The sequence below is a fragment of the Gigantopelta aegis genome, chromosome 6, assembly GCF_016097555.1.
Source record: "Gigantopelta aegis isolate Gae_Host chromosome 6, Gae_host_genome, whole genome shotgun sequence".
Taxonomy (NCBI): Eukaryota; Metazoa; Mollusca; class Gastropoda; order Neomphalida; family Peltospiridae; genus Gigantopelta; species Gigantopelta aegis.
The window spans coordinates 82,756,023-82,776,198 of record NC_054704.1 but is presented as its reverse complement, the minus strand read 5'-3'; the positions used below and the strand labels follow the sequence as shown (position 1 = coordinate 82,776,198).

The following is a 20,176-nucleotide window of genomic DNA, read 5'->3' as shown; positions in this document are numbered from 1 at the left end:
TTGGTTAACACATAATTATTTTGTTGTATAATTCCGAATGAATAAAACACACACGAATACATTAGCATAACGGCCGTGGTATATTATATTCCATTACCCCAAACTCCCGTACCGTCTCCGAAACTGTTACGTACGTATTCCGAGAGCCCTCGTATATATGTTTCCACTGACTACCCGAACACAATTAACTAATCACCAAATGAACTAAGTTTGTATACCACCTGATCAGGTGTGGATAGATTCAGGTAATAGGGGATAATATATTTCTAAAGTCGTGTGCACACTTCATTTACCCAGTCTGTACAGTGCCGGCCCATTCATGCAGTAAACATATATAGGCTTTCGTATAGGATTTTTCTGATGTGAAAAACGTATCGTGTTTGGGAGGACTGACCTTCCAACGAACAACATTCGGAGAAGATATAGTTTGTTTTTGTTTAACGACACCACTAGAGCACATTGATTAATTAATCATCGACTATTGGATGTCAAACATTTGGTAATTCTGACTCGTAGTCATCAGAGAAACCTAACGCAGAAAGGGATCTTTTATATGCACTTCCCCACAGACAGGACAGCACATACCACGGCCTTTGATGAACCAGTTGTGGACCACTGGTTGGAACGGAAAATAGCCCAAACCGTAAATGGGTCTACTGAGAAGGATCGATCCGATGGACGACCGCTTCACAGGCGAACACGCTACCGCTTGAGCTACATATCGCTCCCCCAATGTGTTGAATGCGTCGTTTCATAAAACATTCCTTCCTTTCTTCCCCACTTCCGATTTAATATGGATATGTGTAAAATGTGTATGTATGTATTATGTATATATGTGTGTGTGCGCGCGTATACACACACAGACAAACAGACATATATACCAAAACAACTTTTGCATAAAAGAAACTTTGTGAAGGCCGGTTTTTGTTTGTTTGTTTTGTTATTGTTTTGTTTGGGTTTGTTTTTTTTGGTGGGGGGTTTGTGTTTTAGTGTTTGTTTTGTTTTGTTTTGTTTTGTTTTGTTTTGTTTTGTTTGTTTGTTTGTTTGTTTGTTTGTTTGTTTGTTGTTGTTGTTGTTGGGGGGGGGGGGGTTCAGTTACTTTGTTTACTCTGTACAAGAGTCAAAAACCAATAACGATTCAGGATAAAACACGCCAGTGTGACTGACGCGAAAATACGAAGCCTCACAAATTCGCGCCGTGCCGAACACTGGATAATGTGATTTAGCAATCTTCCCAAATGGGCATGCAAACGTAGGCATTGGTTTTGTACTGTACAGCGTGTATTCGTATTGTTATGGTATTATGGCGTGGTCGGCAGGCCCTTGTCGTAAATACTTATGCAAATAAAAATCCATTAGTAGGGATACTTAACATACAGCCCAGACTTTATGCAGCATAATTATTTGGAGGAAAGAAAATAATATTGATAATAAATCCATCTCAAAAACATCTGTTCCTTTTACTGCAACTTTTTTTTTTTTTTTCTTTTTTTTTTTATCTCATTGTGTATGTTGTCTTTAACCATATGTCATGCGCCATATAACCGTAATTAAAATGACTTGTGCGTCGTTGAATAAAACATTCCTCCCTTCCTTCATGTTCCTTTTGTCATTCATAATTCTTATAGACATATTTACTAAAGGATAAAGTTTTACCTATATGTAGCCATGTGGGGGTGGGGGCGGTCGTCGTTGTGGTGGTGTGTGTATAAAGTATAAACCTGTATGTTTTAGTTCTGAAAACGGACCATTGCTTCAGCGGGGGGGGGGGGGGGGGGGGGGGGGGGCCCGCCCCCCCCCCCCCCCCCCTGACTACACCCCTGTTTAGTATAACAAATGATCCTAACTCAAGGCCTCTTTGAATTTAGGACCCAGACCAAATGATTTTCCTGCACCTCGACCCTTCTTGACTGACTCTAGAGGCACACAATGTCAGCATGACTATGTTGTTCATACATGCCTACAGTCGATCTGGGTAAATATGTATTTTTCTGCATGAATAGCAGAACACACGGAGAGTACAGGCTTGTACCTGTAGGTCGGTTGTAACAGCAGACACATGAATCACATTTCCGATAGATTGTAACAGATATTCAAACTTCTCCATTGTAAGTGTGTGTTCATGTGTGAGTAAATTAACACTTTTTTAAAAACCCACTGACCTTTGTTACGTTAATTAACAGACAGGTGACTTCCAATTCAATTGCCATAATAATATTTGTATGCTTTAAATCAAATGAAGTAAAATGAAGTGAGTGTTCCTTTTTTCAAAATATTTTTAATATGCGTTTGTATATAATAAATATCAAACAACTTATACGTTTTTGTTATTATTATTATTATTTTTTTTTTTTTATTATTATTATTTTTTTATTTATCGTTGTTTGTTTTTTTGTTTTTTGTGTGTTACTTTTCAAATATGTTTTTTTGTACTCCACTTCTGGAAACATCTAACATCAATGTCGGATCTACAAAGGACCAACACGTACACACACGTACGTACGCCTACACAATCACACGCACAGTTACACACATATTCATGTGATATTTTGTCATAATCATACTCCACACCGGAATACGCACACACGTAGCGTCATAAGAGTTAATCCAACACCAACTAATAACAGGGATTACCTCTTACATGACATAATCACTTATATTAAACCCACTTACGGTACGACTAGTATAATCAAGCGAGCCACTGACCTATAACACCGGCTTCGGTGGTGTCGTGGTTAAAGGGAGGGTCAACTCAAACAAGAGCCTTATTTGTTGGAAAGATACATACCCGGACGACCAACAAATACTGACACTTCAACGCGTAAGTTTAGAGTTAATAAAAAAAAACCCCATGATTATTCCTGTTAACTAGGGGCAGCCATTTTGTATCGTTTTTGTGACGTCCGGTGGTATAGCTTGGGGCGAAGTGACGTCAGCTCCGCCCATCTCCCCACAGTGTAAACAAACGCTCAAATTTACGACAAAGCACTTCGCTTTCATCAACCTGACTTGTAAAACAACATAAATGACTTGATAGTATGACAAACTATTTAACTAAACATATTTCAATTTGCATCAATAGAACGAAATGGAGTTATAGTATTTTTCTTTTCTTTTTAAATCCAACGAAAAAAATTAATATTATTAGGCCTATTGGTATGCTACGTTCGAGCAAAAACGACCACTCACGATACCCATGTGATCATTTTCTTTTCTTTGGGACTACGTAATTGGTCAGTTTTGTGATTTTAGATGGAAAAGTCTACTTAATCAAGGGTTTTACAGAATTACTTACAGTAATAATTGAATGGATGTTTAACGACACCCCAGCACAAATAATACATCGGCTATTGGGTGTCATACAATGGTAATGAAAATAAATAAAGTGATGATCAACATCAATATAAAAATTCAAGACTTAAACAAAAACAGTGTAAAGAACTGTGCAAAAACATAAATATCACAGAATTTTACGGATACTGAATTTTACTCAAAACTTCAATTTTGTGCTGTATTGGCCATTCTCAAAGAGAATGTTACACCCCTGCACCACGGTGAGGTTACAGCACACGCAGTGGCTTAAAATAATAAAGCAATAAAGCAGGACGGCTGATTATGTCCATTACGATTAGAGGGGTGTCAGTGCGGTTATCACACAGTACCCTGTGATATTAATAAAAGAGGCACGTCTTTTTAGTGTGTCTAGACACAGTGTCTGGGGACCGTCTAAATATACACCTGCCAATCAGGAACCACAGGTACAGGCCACGGAAAGAAAAGACCACTTAACTAAGAAAACATAATATATAATTGTTGCTGGCTTACTGGGATGGCTATTATTACAAAATATTGAAATGCATCCGCAAAAATCAGGATTGTTTTTTTTCTTCAGTTCGAAGACTAATTCCTGACGTGACACGTTAGGTATTACGTAACCACCAGCTCGCCAGAGGGCGTATTCATTGGGATGGTACAAAATGGCTGCGCCCGTCACATTTAACCGTTTTATTAATTAACTATATGATTATACTTGTTGATATAAAGCAATAATGTGCATTATATATCGTTGAATATGCATACCAGGCCAAATGCCTTAATTGTCCCTTCCTTTAAGCCATCGGGCGTAAGGCTGGTCTGAGGTACAGAATTCGCAACCCAGTACCGGCTCCCACCCAGAGCGAGTTTTAACGACTCGATGGATAGGTGTAAGACCACTATACCCTCTTCTCTCCCATTAACCACTAACAATTAACCCACAGTCCTGGACACAGAGCCCACATAGCTGATATGTGTGTGCCCATGACAGCGTGCTTGAACCTTAATTTGATATAAGCATGATCTTGATTTAAATTATTCCCATTCTTTCTGCACCCGATGCCCGTTCCATTGAACAATTAAGGCTAACTCGTGTAACGTTTTGTAATGCTGTAGACAACTCCTTTTCTAAAAGGGCTGGACGTAGCCCAGTGGTAAAGCGCTCGCCTGATACGCGGTTGGTCAAGGATCGACCCCCGTCGGTGGACGCATTAGATTAATTTTCGTTTCGTTCAAGCCAGTGCTGGTGTAACAAAGGCCGGGATATGTGCTATCCTGTCTATGGGATGCTGCAGATAAAATATCCCTTGTTACTATCCCATAACGTGGCGACGCCAATTAATTAATTAAAATGTGTTGAGTGCATTGTCAAATAAAACATTTCATCCTTCCTTCATCCCTCCCCACGTCATTATATTAAAGCAATTACGGTAATTGCAGAATGATGAAGTAAAACACAATTAACCAAGATTTTCATTTCTGATAAAATAAAAAAATAAAAAATAAAAAGTCTACTAATATATTACTATTACAGTATTTTAATATCTGACCCCCAGCAAACTCAGTGGTAAAGAGCTCACCCGAGGTGCGATGGATCGTAGGATCGGTCTCCCTCTTTGGACACGAGTTTTTCCCCAAACCAGTGCTCTACAACTGGTACATCAAATGCCGTGGTATGTGCCCTGTATGTGAGACAATTCGTTGGTGCTTTGTCGGTAGGAGTAGCCTATGTGGCAGCAGCGGGTTTTACTGTGATCTTCTTTGGCGAACAGTCATTCTGAGTGTCTGTCTTTCTTCCCTAGTGTCTGTCTTTATTTCTGTCCGTCCGTCTTTCTGTCCGTCCGTCTGTCCCTCCATGTGTGTCTGTCTACTAATAATATATTATATGGAGTTGAAGTCCATACTTCGATTAGCAAACACTCTCTACCCACTCTGTATTGACTTCAACGAAAGGTCATCTGAATATACAATAGGACTGGACTATCAGAGACCTAAAGTGTATAGGAGGTGTCAGTAATATCTGATTTCAATTAGATTGCATATGTATCCCGGGGAAGAAGTAAAGATAACACTCCTTGTGGTTCCAATATTTTATTTGTAGACCAATTGGAAAAACCAGACATCCACAATATCTATTTGATCAGACACTGGAAATGCAGTAGTGTATAAAAAATATATATATAATAATCAACCAATTCTCTGCAGAATAATTTGACAAAATAGTACTGACTGTCTGCTTCTGATGAAAGCTGATCGTAATCTGACAATTAGGAAAAATCTAGTTATAAAGGGCGTAGTCCAAAAGCATGCAGTGCGTGTCTCGGTGTCGAGTCATCAGTCTTGCGTGAACTGTCATTGTCGCACGTGAATTAACAACTACTAACAAACCCAACACAATAAACAATGACCACTGCTAACACAAAAGATGAAATAAACAACACAACTTTCTTTAACTATTTTATATTTAAAGATCCACTCTCTACAAATTAGTTTTTAAAAATAGTTAATATATTATAATTAATATTTAATTGAAATCTTTGATAATTAATAATTTAACGCCTGGTTACACATATATATGCAAATAGAACATAATAGTTTATATCGACATTATAGACAAGCGGTTCTTATAAAGTACCCTTGATAGCAGATTCGACTCTTATTATAAAAAATTACACATAGGTTACCCCCTTCTGAGCAACATACTATTTGCTTAGCTGTTTACCAGTGTGTTAATTGCGACTTTGATTTAATAATGAGAAAACAAAGTTGATGATATCCGACCAGAGTTCAAACACGTTGTCATAGGTATTGATTTCAATGACTCATCATTTAAAAAAAAAAAAAAAAATCAGAATTCCATTATGTTACTGACCCTTACAAATGCCCATGGCAGTTGGCAATGCCACTGAGATTGCCGTGGAGTTTTTGCAGCACTTTTTTGCTGTGGACTATATTCGATTTTTTTTTTCCACGGCATTTTTTTTTAGCCGTAGACACATTCGTAAAATTTGCAGGTGTTTAACAGCGCCTTCTTAGAATTCCATGTATCTGCATGCCCCTAATAGGGTCTGCTCGCTTTTGTCACATGTAATTCCATTGCTTTTAAATCTTAGCACTCACGTTCCCTCACATACAAAATCCCTAGATGCACCACTGCTAGGAAAGATGATAATGGGTTAGTTAGTAAGAGAAGAAATATAGTCATGTGGCTATTCTTACTACCGATCATTTCGTTTCATTTCAACTTATTTTTCTGTGCTTATATCCAAGTAAGGTTCAAGCAAGCTGTCCTGGGTACACATCTCAGCTATCTGGGCTGTCTGTCCAGAACAGTGGGTTAGTTGTTAGTTGGTTAGTGGTTAGTGAGAGCGAAGAGGGTGTAGTGGCCTTACACCTACCCACTGAGCCCTTAAGAACTCGCTCTGGGTTGGAGCCGGTACCGGGCTGTGAACCCTGTACATACCAACTTGTAGTCCGATGACTTACCCACAACACCACCGAAGCCGGTACTACCGATCAACCACATGAAACCTTATATTATGTAGAAAGGTGAATTCCATAATTATATTCATAGTATGCAGGGTATGATGACCAATCCTATAAGCAACACACAATAAATGAAGCATTTACAGTGGCAAGTAGGCCCGCAGAGTGTATTTAAAAGTGCAGGGGCCACCGTCAGTGCCCAGGAGAAAATTTTAATTTGACGTGTTCAAATATGACATTCCCAATCTTTTGAGCACAACACCCCGCCCACCCCTTAGATCCGCCACTGCTTGGTCTCGTCACAATGTTGTTAAACACAAGACATGAAAACGCAATTTGAAAAAAAGCAAGACAGGTGTATATTTATGTTCTGTCGAAGAAAACAATCTCGTAATAAATTTAAAAAAAAAAAAAGTTCACGGTAAAGGTAGAGTTATATCTACTCAACGTTAGCTAGGGATATTTGGGGGAAAACACGTGAAGTAAAGCAACTGTATTTATATTGTGTCCAATGAATGACATCTCTAACTGTAGTCATGGCATTACTATGATGATGTATGGAACATCCAAACTGCACTGTCTCACTGATCACATGTTGTACAAATTTAAGATGTGCACAAATTAGCATGACAAATATTTGATATATCACTGTCGAAAGTAGAATAATATATTTAAATTAAAGAACACGAAGAAGAAGAACAACAAGAGAGAAAACGTAGATTACGAACGGTAGGATTAAATACAATTAAAATATACAATTAAAATATCAACGTTATGACTTAGCGGACTGAAAATTCGAACCATGAATGAACGTTATGACTAAAAACATTTCTAAGAAATTGATGTCAGTTGCAGACATCCTTAATCTAGAATAAAGTTCTAAGCCTGGGTGATAATAAAACCACATCTGTGTGATTGTATATATGCATAACAATGTACTCCACAACGTTAAATGAATATAAAAATCCCCAACAACAATGGGTCCACTGAAGTTTAATCCTACGATCCAAGCAACTCATGCGAAGGCTCTACCACTAAGCTAGATTCCACCCCAAAACCCAGTACTAAGACAGGAACCCAGTACCTACCAGCCTTAATATTGACAACCCAAACACTACACAATCGAAGCCAGTATCTTCCAGTGGCTTTTATAATTACACTTTCTATGCTTCTCCCCAAAAAGATACCTAACCGGCGTCGGTAGTATAATAGTTAAGCCATGGGACTTAAAGCTGGTAGGTACCGAGTTCGCATACATGTTCTGGCTCTCACACGGATAGAGGTTTTAGGATCAGTGGGAAAGTGAAGGCTTCTGCACCGACTCTAACTAACCACTAACAACAGCCCATTTGTATATTTCAGATGTGCGCCCAAGACAGAATGTTTGAATCTTAATTAGATAATCAAGTTAAAATGAAAATAAAAGGATACCCAATACCACGACTTTTGATATAGCAGCCGTTGAACACTGGCTGGAATAAAACAACAACAACAACAACAATTAAAAAAAACACACCCAAAAACCCACAAAAACCCAACAACCCTCCCCCCTCCCCCCATGGGCGTCGGTCGGTGGGGGACAGGGGGGACGTGTCCCCCTCACTTTTCAATGCCGGGGGAAAATCTATATAGGTGTCTCTCCCCCCCCCCCCTACTTTTTCGTTTAGCAAAAACAACAATACCACCACCAACAAAAACAACAGCAACAACAAAAAATAAACAAAAACAAACAAAAATAAAACATTTAACCACTAATATGTAGCTTTATGATTTTCATTGACATTCCTTTATGACACACACACACGTGTGCGCACACACATAAACACTAACACGTCCCCTCCACTTTTAAAGCCGGATTGACGCCCATGCCCCCCCCCCCTAAAAAAAAAAACCCAAACAAACAAAACAAAACAATGCTAGTGGTGTACGAATGTTGACTTCTTACCTTAATTGGTTTGATTTTACAAAACAATTGGTTCTTTCTTTCTTCTGTGCCATCTCATAGACTGTTTAAAAATCCTCCATTGTACCATATGGGCTGTACCGACACGTTGTTAGGACTGCTTTCTTCACGTCCAGTGAAAAAAATATCAATTTATCATTACCAGCTGCACAAGTTCCATTGATTGTTCAGCTATCCTGTCTGAGATTTATACTTTATGTCATTATACTCTCTGATAAAAGTTATGACATTTATTCTATAATGAAACCGATTAATTGTTTTGGAACATGTGTTCACCTGACATCGTGTTAATCGATCCTCCAATAGTCTTCTGCTGAAAGTTTGAATCTTAAGTTTTATGTTACTAAATGATTAAAATGTATTGACTGTTTTTCTGTTAATTTCCACTTGATACTTGATGATTTTCTTATTAGTTTGTTTAATAATAATAATAATTAAAAAAATATTTCATTTTTCAACTTCTACCTAACGCTTATTACTTTTTCTTATTTTTAAATCAGATGAACTAGGATGTTAGTAATAACTGTCATTACATTAGAGTCCACGCAACCCTTCGGTGTAACTTAATATGCGGTATCACACTATCTTGAATTTCTAGGACCAAAAATGTAAATCATTTACCGTCTAATCCAATCAAGCAATACAAATACTACTAGTATTTTCCATCTGACACTAAGTTATAATAATCCATAATCGATTCAGGCATGGCTGTTTGTATAGCTTGGAATAAAACAAAAAATCCTTTTACACAAGTCAAAATTTCCACTCCGTTAAACAGATCCAACTCCCGTCGAACTGAAGTACAGTTAACAGTTAACTCCATACTAGTTCCACTATAAACATTCACATCATTAGTACTTCTTGTCATTCAGGCACAAACCACACAGTAGTGGCTTTTAAAAGGTAACATAATACAAAGTGGTCATGGCTACTATATTGAAGTTTCTTTTTTCCCAGCATGGATCAACAGTTCGAGGTATTGGATAGTGTGTATTCTAATTTCTATCTCCGCTGGCCAGTTACCAATACAGGCGGGGTGGAAGGCCTCCAATCTATTCGAAATCTATGCGTGCACACAATGGAACAACGGTCGGCTGCGGAATGATATCCGTTCGATTTATATGGATCTATTGAAGCAAGACATGATAAATACCTTACGTTAAGCCTTTATCCCTGACATGCAGTATCGAACTTGAAATATATAGTGGCTACACAGGTATATCCCATTACGGCGTGTCACATACCAGACAACGCATTAAACGACTTCTAATAAATGTAAATTAAGAAATATAGTTTTGTCAGCAGTCGTGTCTGCTACTGTTAAGTGATTGTTCGCAAATCGGGTCTCATTCGCTTACACGCCTATTACTGCATTTAAATGGCTTATATTACGATGTGTACAGACATATTATATATACAAGGAAAGAGTGAAGTAAATTCGGTAGCGAAGCGAACATTCAGGTGTGTGTGTGTGTGTGTGTGTGTGCGCGCGTGCGTATTTATTATTATCATTATTATTATTTTTTTGTTTTTGCTTTTAGCAATACAAACATTTGGTGAAGATAAGGTGCAAAAATACTGTGTACCTGATGATCGACACACTATAGCCTAAAAGTTTAATCGGTTTCTAATAGATGTCTATGATACGGTTAATGCGTCCCTTGATCTAGGAAATGAGAAGAAACTCGCTTCTGCCACATAGACTGATTAGCAGAAGAAAACATATAAAATGAAGAATATCGCAGGCATACGACACCTATTGACACCGGAAACTGCATCTGCTCTTGCCAGATCGTTGATTTTATCACGCCTGGACTACTTCAACAGCCTTCTTGTCGCTATCCCGAAAGACTATACACAGACGTTACAGCATATCCAAAATAAGGCTGCACGCATGGTTACAAGATCGTCTAAAGACACAAATTGATCATCTTTGTTAAAGACTCTTCACTGGCTACCAATCCCAGCACGAGTGGACTATAAGATTTTGTCCACTGCATACCAGTGCGTCCATGGAACCGCTCCTATTTATCTGAATGAGCTCCTACAGGTTTATCAACCATCTAGGTATCTTCGTTCGAACCAGCAAAACCTACTGGCTGTCCCAGGATGGAAGCTTAAGTCTTTTAGCTCCCGTTCCTTTAGTGTGAGTGTGTAAAAAAAAAAATGGAATGAACTGCCAGACACTCTTTAAAATGCTCCAAATCTTATATCGTTTAAAAAAAACCTTCTTAAAACACATTTACTTATCCAATACTTTTAATTATCCAGTTTTACTTTTTACCCCCCCCCCCCCTAAACATTTATAATAACTCATATTTATTTGTTATTTTAGTATTATCCTACCAACTGTTTTACTATGTTATTGTTTTAACCATGTCATTTTAATTATGTAATGTGCTTTGAGCATACATTAGTGTGGAGTTTAGCGCTATATAAATGAACTTATTATTTATTTATATTCTATTTACCGGCCTCGGTGGCGTAGTGGTTAAGCCATCGGATTACAGGCTGGTAGGTACAGGGTTCGCAGCCCGGTACCGGCTCCAACCCAGAGCGAGTTCTTAAGGGCTCAATGGGTAGGTGTAAGGCCACTACACCCTCTTCTCTCTCACTAACCACTAACAAACTAACAACTAACCCACTGTCCTGGACAGGCAGCCCAGATAGCTGAGGTGTGTGCCCAGGACATCGTGCTTGAACCTTAATTGGATATAAGCACGAAAATAAGTTGAAATCGATCAATATTCTATTTTCCGCATACAAAATATCTCATTTCGTGGATCGTAGTGACAGATCCTAGTACAGATTTGAAACACTACGACGTATTTTTCACTAATAAAGCCGTTTTTGATAACTGAAATCGATTTTATTGTTTAGATTAAATCCATTTCCGCACAGCCATGTGTTTCTGGTCATTCTGATGTTTTAATACCACGAAATGCAATTTCCATGATTCCAAAAACGCACGTACCCCAGAGAAGTAACGGTTATAAAGACGAGCGCCAGTCTGTTTTTAGATAACAGATTTCCACGTTCCGATGTCTCAGACCCTTTGTAGATTAACCAAACTTAGTGTCCATCATCAAGTGCTGCACTAAGGGTAGTGATTTTAAAATGTGGTAACTTAATTCACGTTCAAATTTCAACCTGGATCATATACATGTCACGTAATTCCCAAACGCAAACAAACATACATGATATTGCTAAGAAAATCAAGACCAAGTGTCAACTCAGCTGCTATAATGTCAAATGCCAGATGTGCAGCGTTATGAACAAGAGTAGGCATACCCATAAGGTTATATTTATATATACTTATCTGTTATTTTTAAAATCCTATGTCAAACATACTCTCGATAGCACGTAATAAGAATGAAGGTTGTAGCAATATTTTAATGTCAAGTTCCGTTTATTATCACTTAGGTTATCGCATTATGACCCGAATACGTAAGGTACAGGAATTGTATCTACCGTAGATACCCAGAAAATTCCACACCTATGCCACATCATATAGTGGCTCTAAAAATGAGCGAACTTGTTATTTTTTTTGTCAATTTCCAATTCAATTAAATACAAAAATGTTGATAAGTGGAATATGGAAACTGTGCTGCTTTTTGAATAAGTACGTTTTGGAAGAAATTAAATAATATAGTATTAGGTAATATATTTTGTGCCATTAAGGTTGCACAGTTTCAAAACCAAGACATGTTCAGGATGGCGAGTGACCGGTCGTTAGACTGGATTTGTTTTGCCTAATGTTAGACGAATATGATGTAATACCAGTCAAAATTTCCGAGAGCGCTCGGCCTCCTGAACACGAAATTCGAAATGCGAAAACTCCTGGAACCACATCACTACACCACACCACGGAAGCCGATATAATACTAATATCCACTGCCTATAAATGAATAGTTGTTATACTATGGGGTACTTAAAAATTATAAAGTTCTGAGATCTATACTCTTTAAAAAAGAGGGTTGCTAAGCTTAATAAATAGCTTATTTAAATATCTTAAAATATAAATGTCTTGTGACACCATTTTCTTACACATTTTTTATATACATGTATGTGTACTTTGTATGTTTTTGGGTGTGTTATTAGGCTGTACTGCCTATAATAATAGAAAGTGTTTACTTTATCAGCCATGGAAATTGATTTGATATAGTAGAACCTAACGTGTATTTAGAGTTATCTTCCTTATCTAGTTGAGTTTCTAGAAGCTGAAAAATGGCTGCGCCTTTGAAACCTTGGGAAAGAGCTGGCGTAAACAGTCAAAATCAGGGCAATATCCCAGTTAATTCAATGTCAGGGTTAGTTCTCAATGTAATAATTTTGAAAAATATATCATTAAGCAGTATACTGAATAAGAGAAAAATCCCGTAGGCAATAAACCTTTAGTATATTAAGTATTTACTATTTAGAGAACCAGCGATATCAGTATCGGATAGTCACGGTGTTACATCGGACATGATCAAAGGTCGATCACACGATGTCCTAATTTTAGCATAACGTTAAGGTGTGAAGGAAACTATATGCATTAAAATCACATCATATTGTCTTTTTTATATAAATTATAACGACTGGTGTTTACACTTCATTTTACTTTTATTTCATCAAGATAAACACTGATTGTAATAGGAAAGAAATGTTTAATTTAATGATGCATTCAACACATTTTATTTATGCTTATATGGCGTCGAAAATTTGGTTACGGACCACACAGATATTGAGAGAAAACCTGCTGTTGAACTTCATGGGCTACTCTTTCCGATTAGCAAGAAGGGATCTTTTATATGCACCATCCCACAGACAGGATAGTACATAACACAGCCTTTGTTACACCAGTTGTGGAACACTGGCTGGAACAATAAATAGCCCAATGGGCCCACCGATGGGGATCGATCCTAAATCGATTGCGCATCAGGTGAGAGTGTACCACTGAGCTATGTCCCACCCCTCTGATTGTAATAATTGTATTATAATTATTATTTTGTATCATAAGATTGAAGTTTTTTCTTTTAACCACAAATCCTATAGAGCAGTAATGTTCTTGTTGGACAAGTAAAAGTCATCAGTTGTATTGGGGGTGGGTGCAGTTTGCTAATACACAAAGTTATACATGTAAGATTTAATTAAGTTATAAATCTCAATTTTTAAAATTATAAACAGACATTTTTATTAACAATTATGAAAACTGAATCTTTTGACATATTTTGCAGTACGCCACTGTGTGAGGATTCAGTGGCATGTGGACTCCCCCAAGCCTCAGCTGGACCCCCTCCTCCTCTACCACTACGTCAGAGTGATCAAACCAACAGATTTGCTTCAGGTTATGGTGGGGGATATGGTTATAGTCCTTACGGTAGCAGTCCTTATGGAAGTACAAGTTCATATGGAAGTACATATGGAAGTTATGGAGGAATGTACAGCAGTCCATATAGCAGTTACGGTGGTTATGGAGGGTTCGGGAGTTATGGTTACAATAGCAGATATGGGAATGATCAAATGAGTACGTTTGTGCGTCAAGCAGAAGAAAGTTCCAGACCAGCGTTTCAGTCGATTGAAAGCATTGTTCATGCCTTTACATCAGTAGGCATGATGTTGGATTCTTCATTCCAAGCTGTTTACAACTCATTCCGTGCAGTTCTAGGCGTTGCAGACAATTTCTCCAGGCTCAAGACCCAGATGCTTTCTGTGTTTTCGGCTTTGGCTGTTATTAGAACATTGAGGTATATATACAGAAAGATTCTGGAACTACTTCGCCTACGTCCTGCAGGGTATGCATCAGCAGCCTGGCAGGAAGCAGCTGCAGCAGCAGCAACAAGTGCCACCTCACTCCCAGGAGAACCGAAACCGAAGAACAGTGCCTGGCCCATCATGATGTTTTTTGGAATCATACTGGGTGCTCCTTGGCTCATCTGGAAACTCATCCGCTCTCTTTCAGATGGTGGTTGGTGTTGCATTGAATAGTTTTGTTTTGGGTTTTTTAATCCAGGGGTGTGATGCATTTTAGCTACAACCCTCATTATCAGACCTTGATTTGAAAAAAATTGAGGGGAGTGATTAATTCCTCCTATAAGTTAGATTACAAGGGAGCCATTTAAGATATTATAATATTGATACTATATAAATTCACATGCTAAGGGGAGCTGAAAATTACTCTTCTTGAACTAGACTGATACAAGTGATGGGGAGCGAGAGTGAGAAGATCTCTTGTTTTTCCAATTCAATATGTCATGATTGGTGTATCAAGGGTTATGGTATATGCTGTCCTGTAGGAGCAGTGCATAAAAAAAAATCCTTGCTTCATTTTAGTAAGAGTAGCCTTTATGGAATCAACTACAATCTAATATTTTAGAATTGCTTTACGGTTACCTTGCAGGTCTTACACTGGAAATAATTTAGTTTTAGCCAATTTTTGGATATGTAGATAATTTTCTTTGATAGAATATTGAGAAGTTGGTACTTGTAAATAAAATCTTATTAACCAAATACTAAACATATCAACTTTGTATACAAATTAACAACTGACTCATTTGGCAATGGGCAGAGTGAGCGCTGCTGAACATGCATTGTGAATTTTGACTTGATACTGAAAAAAAAAAATTCTGTTAAAAGTGTGTTTGTTGGCAGAATTATTTGTTGAGAATAAGTAACCAAAAACAAACCTATAGTTTTACAAGATTATTTTATTATAAAAGAGTGAAAACTAAATTATACATCTTCATGTATTCTAACAATTTATATTCAGATGCTGATATTGCTGGATGGGCCTCCACAGATGAAGACCATTTTGTGGCTCGGGCAAAGTTTGACTTTCAGACGGATCGGCAAAATGAAATTACTTTTGTTACAGGAGAAACCATTATAATTGCTCCCAAAGGTAATAATTAAAAAACTTTTTTTGTTGTTTTAAAGGAAACATGTCACGTAAACCATATTTGGCACCAACCATGTACAATTAATTATAAATTGAATCACTTAAAAATTTTTTTTATAAAAAATTAATTACTTAAAATATCTCCATAAAAGAACCCCAGATACGAGCTCTTAGCGGAAATTGCCGATCTTTAATGAGCAGGGCAATCACGAGGTCCGTGACGTCAGAGACGCGTCGCTTGATCTGAAGCCTTACACTTAAAAGCATTAGTCCGTACCACTCATAAAGAATCTAAGACTTGCACAGCTTACCAAAACAATGAGTGTTCGTTCGCAAAACGTTTTGCCGTATCAATATGAGCTGTTAGTAAATGAAGAAAGACACACATTTACTTACAACAGTGATACTGAAGAAAAAACGGATAGCGAGTCGGAGGGTGGAGAGACTGATGGTGCCAGACCAGACCGGTCGACCAATTTACAGCCTGGAGCCCGAAAGCAACCCGGAGACAAAACCAAAACTCGGATGCTAATGCCGAGGTGTATACTGTTCATATTTAGCATAAAGATACACCTCGATATGATGTATTTAAATACGTAAAAAATATAAATGTAGGACAAACATTTTTTTTTTTTTTTTTTAAAGAAAATATCGCATTTTTTATGTTCGGGCTGTACATAATGAAATCTGTATGCACAGTGTAAACAAACGCTCTAATTTACGACAAGGCGCTTCACTTTCATTAACCTGGCTTGTAAAACAACATAAATGACTTGAGAGTATAATCAACTTTTAAACTAAATATATTTCTATTTGCATCAATAGAACGAAATGGGGTTATAGTATTTTTCTCTCATAAAAAAAGTAGCATATTATTAGGCCTATTGGTAGGGTGCGTTAGAGTAAAAACGACCACTCACGATACCCAAGTGATAATTTTCTTTTCTTTGGTACTACGTAATTGGTCAGTTTTGTAATTTTAGATGCGAAAGTCTACTTAATCAAGGGTTTTACAGCATTATTTACAGTAATGAAGCAGGGCGGCTGATAATGTCTATTAACATTGTACTATAGTCGCGACAGGTTACGCCATAATACCCTGTGATCTTAAAAAAACTGGCACGTATTTTGTACGTATGTCTAGACCGTGGTAATCACTTACCTGGTCGATACCCTGCAATATACACCTGCCAATCAGGAATCACATGTGCAGGCCACGGAAAGAAAGGACCAATTAACTAAAACAACACTCCGATTCTCAAGTCAGCCCGTGGATGAAACATAATAGTTATTTCGACACCGACAGTAGTGGGTTTTTTTGTATTGAACTTCGTGTTGCTTTGGGGCTTCGGGCGATGAGGAACGTTTTTGTGACGTATTCCGCCCGAAGATTAAAAACATTATTTAAAATTATTGTTTTCTACACGTTTTTTAAAAACATATTTAAATACATCGTACTGAGATGTATCCTCATGCCAAATCCCATGTTTGTATATGCCATATTTAATTACTTATTGACGTTTCCTTCTTCGGACGGTGAATACAGATTTTGTTATGTAGGCCTACAGCCCTAACATGAAAAATCTTTTTTTTTCCAAAAAAATAAATAAATAAAAAATTCTACATTTTTGTTTTAACATATATAAATACATCATGCTGAGGTGTATCTTTGTGCCAAATATGTACAATGTACACCTCGGCATTCGCAACCGAGTACTGTTTTTGTCTCCGGGTAACGTTCGGGCTCCGGGCTGTAATTAGGCTGACACCAAAGTACTATGCGGTGTTGGTGTCCAATCTTTTCTTTTGCGATAAAATACATGCGTCTTTCTTCGGATACAATCCTTTGGAAAACCATAAAAAGACAATCCCGATCGTTTAAACTGTTTATTTTTACACCCAAAGGCCGCGCAGTACGGCACTGTTGAACTGAAAAGATCGTAAGCCCCTTACTCCATATATAAACAGTTAACAACAATGGAAGAGTACAGCGGCTCGGACGTCACGTGTCATGTTTCCTTTAACCACATACATGTATCCATGCATTTTTCGTTTAACATCTTTCAATCTTTATTTTTAAGATCAAAGCTCAGTTTAAAGTAAGATCAGGTTAACCATGGGTTAGTTTAAAATTATTTATTTTTAAAAATCTTTTCTAAAAAATTAAAGATTTGTTTTAGCGTGTAAATTATTTGAATTATTTTGAATGAAATTTGTGAAAATAAATTCCACACGAAATTAAAGGCTGACGAAAATTGGGTATTAAAAAAAGAAGAAGAAAACAAGTAGGTTGGTTCAATCCAAGCCTGGAAATAAGTGGCCAGACACGGACACTGTCTGGCACCAATTTGTCATTTGACTGTCACAAACTTAAGATTAGCAGTTATTTTGTCCGACACAAAATGAAGTATTTCTCTGTTCAAGTAGAAAGATATTCACTTAATGTGTGTCTTGCACTAGTGTTGAAGCAGTTCGATGCATTATGTTTTAAAATGCATATATATTTCAAATTGTTGTTTGACCATATCATGCAGCATGCACGTGCTTATTTTGGAACTGTTGCTAGAATGCCTTCGCGTTGTCCGGAAATGGTGTTTCCCATGTCTATTAATAGACCCAAGCAAGCCCGATGATCCGATGTGCTTCTTTTAACACAAAAATTTAACCATCTAAACTGAACAATGGACGAATAATCTAGTGCCATTGTGTTTATTTAATGTAAGTTGTACCTCTGAAACCGCACAGTCGCGTGGGTAGCGGTCATTATTTAAATTGGTTGAATAAACAGGTAGTGTTATGTGTGCATGCTCCAGATTAGCTGTCGGTCTATATTTATCAACAGTACCTTAGCTTAGGTTGCGGTCTTTAGGAATGTCAATTAAGCAATCAAAATTAAATGGAAACATATAAGATTTTTTTTTAAATAACTAAAGTACACGTTTATTAGGTGCTTTGTTATTATAAAGCTATTTCAGTTTCGAACGTGATTGGAATTCGTTGATATTTTGAAGGCCTCATCGCAGTGACCGGGCAGTCATGAAAATATTTTTTTCTGTTTTAATTTTTTAAATGTATATTTAACCAAATTAATTTTTCAACTTGGCTTTGTGGATAGATATCAACTGTATTTCATTTGAAATTGAGTGACGTAGGTCATTTTGAGTCAAAATTGACAGGCATCACTAAAAACATTATTTCCAGACGTGCTATCAGACCCGAGACCTCGTAAGTGCTAGTTATGAAAGCAACACATGTTTAGAAAATGGAAGTAAACATCACAGTATGTTAAAATGTGGAAGTGAACAAAATCCAGAGTGGGCTTATACAGCAAATGTATACTCGTAGTACAAATTGGGTCTTCACATTAAATATTTTGCCTGTTGGTCAATCACAAACCATACTGAATGAGTATTTCGACAGTAATAAATAGTTCAAATTTTGTTTTATTTTCAGTTTTGTTTTTTATAACAAATTTGAGGATTACGAAAAAGCACACAAGCACCTTTTGAAAGTTTACAGTATTTTGTAAACAATAAACTTCTAAATTATTGACATCAGTACTGGTACTTCAGGTTTTTATTGGAGGAAGGGATGGGGGATTCGTGAAAATAAATGTTCGTGAATTGACTAATTTAATTGTGAAAATTTGATCCCACAAAAATAAAATATTTTACAGTAACCAGTTTGTGATAATTTTAATGCAGACACTGTTCTAAACTTAAAACTTTTATTTTTACAGAACTTCAGCCTGCAATAAAAGGATGGCTTCTTGCGAGTGTTGATGGGAAAAAGACGGGACTTGTTCCGGCGAATTACGTTAAGGTTCTTGGCAAACGTCGAGGACGTAAATACGAGGTTCAGGCTTCTCCAGACTCTTCTTTAGTGCAGACGGACAGTGCTGTGTCGTTGTCGGGTCCTACCGCTGAATCTAGCACAACCTCTCTGCTTGGAGGGAACCGTTCTGTTATTGCCAGCGTGTCCGAGGATCAGTTGAGTTCAGCGTTTCAGCAGTCAACTTCTTCTGCAGATGAATTGACACCTTCGGATATTTTAGATAAATGTCAGGACAAGGCAACATCATTCACAATTGAAAAAGAAAGTTAAACCAATAATAATAATGATAAAACATTGTCCATACTGGATTGTAAAAACAAATATTACTGAATACTTTTCCGAGCAGAATCACTAATTTTAGTATCCACTGTGAAATTCATTTTCAAAATTCATTATACTTAGTGTTTTACTCTCATAGTGTCGGACAGTTTAAAAAAAGTAACATTTTATGACTTCTTACAAAATTCAGTAGTTTTATGCTTTATACGTATTACTTTATCATTGTGAAAAAAAGACCATAAAATATAAAACACATGTCTTTTAAACTGTTTGTGAACAGCTGAGAATTCATTCTTGTTACACCAACAGACAAAGAAGTGTTGCATTTGAGAATGAAAATGTGTTCATGAACCTGTTGCTTCATCATAACTTTCAGGAATGTTTTTTCAGCAGTTGAACAAAGTAGAATGAAGTTTTCA

General features: G+C 37.1%; 2 protein-coding genes across 2 annotated transcripts in view; one reads left to right on the top strand and one right to left on the bottom strand.

Annotated features, from left to right (window-relative positions):
- Window positions 1-9,620, bottom strand: part of LOC121375023 — a 30,693-nt gene extending 21,073 nt beyond the window's left edge. The window contains exon 1 of the mRNA XM_041502223.1: window positions 8,747-9,620. Coding sequence (XP_041358157.1) covers window positions 8,747-8,799 — 53 coding nt within the window. The 5' untranslated portion in view covers window positions 8,800-9,620. The remainder of the gene's footprint in view (window positions 1-8,746) is intronic.
- Window positions 9,621-12,967: 3,347 nt separating this feature from the next.
- Window positions 12,968-20,176, top strand: LOC121375024 (probable peroxisomal membrane protein PEX13). The gene is made up of 4 exons (XM_041502225.1): window positions 12,968-13,074; window positions 13,984-14,714; window positions 15,516-15,647; window positions 19,384-20,176. The coding sequence occupies exons 1-4, from the start codon at window positions 12,992-12,994 to the stop codon at window positions 19,746-19,748; spliced, it is 1,311 nt and encodes a 436-aa protein (XP_041358159.1). The 5' UTR covers window positions 12,968-12,991; the 3' UTR covers window positions 19,749-20,176.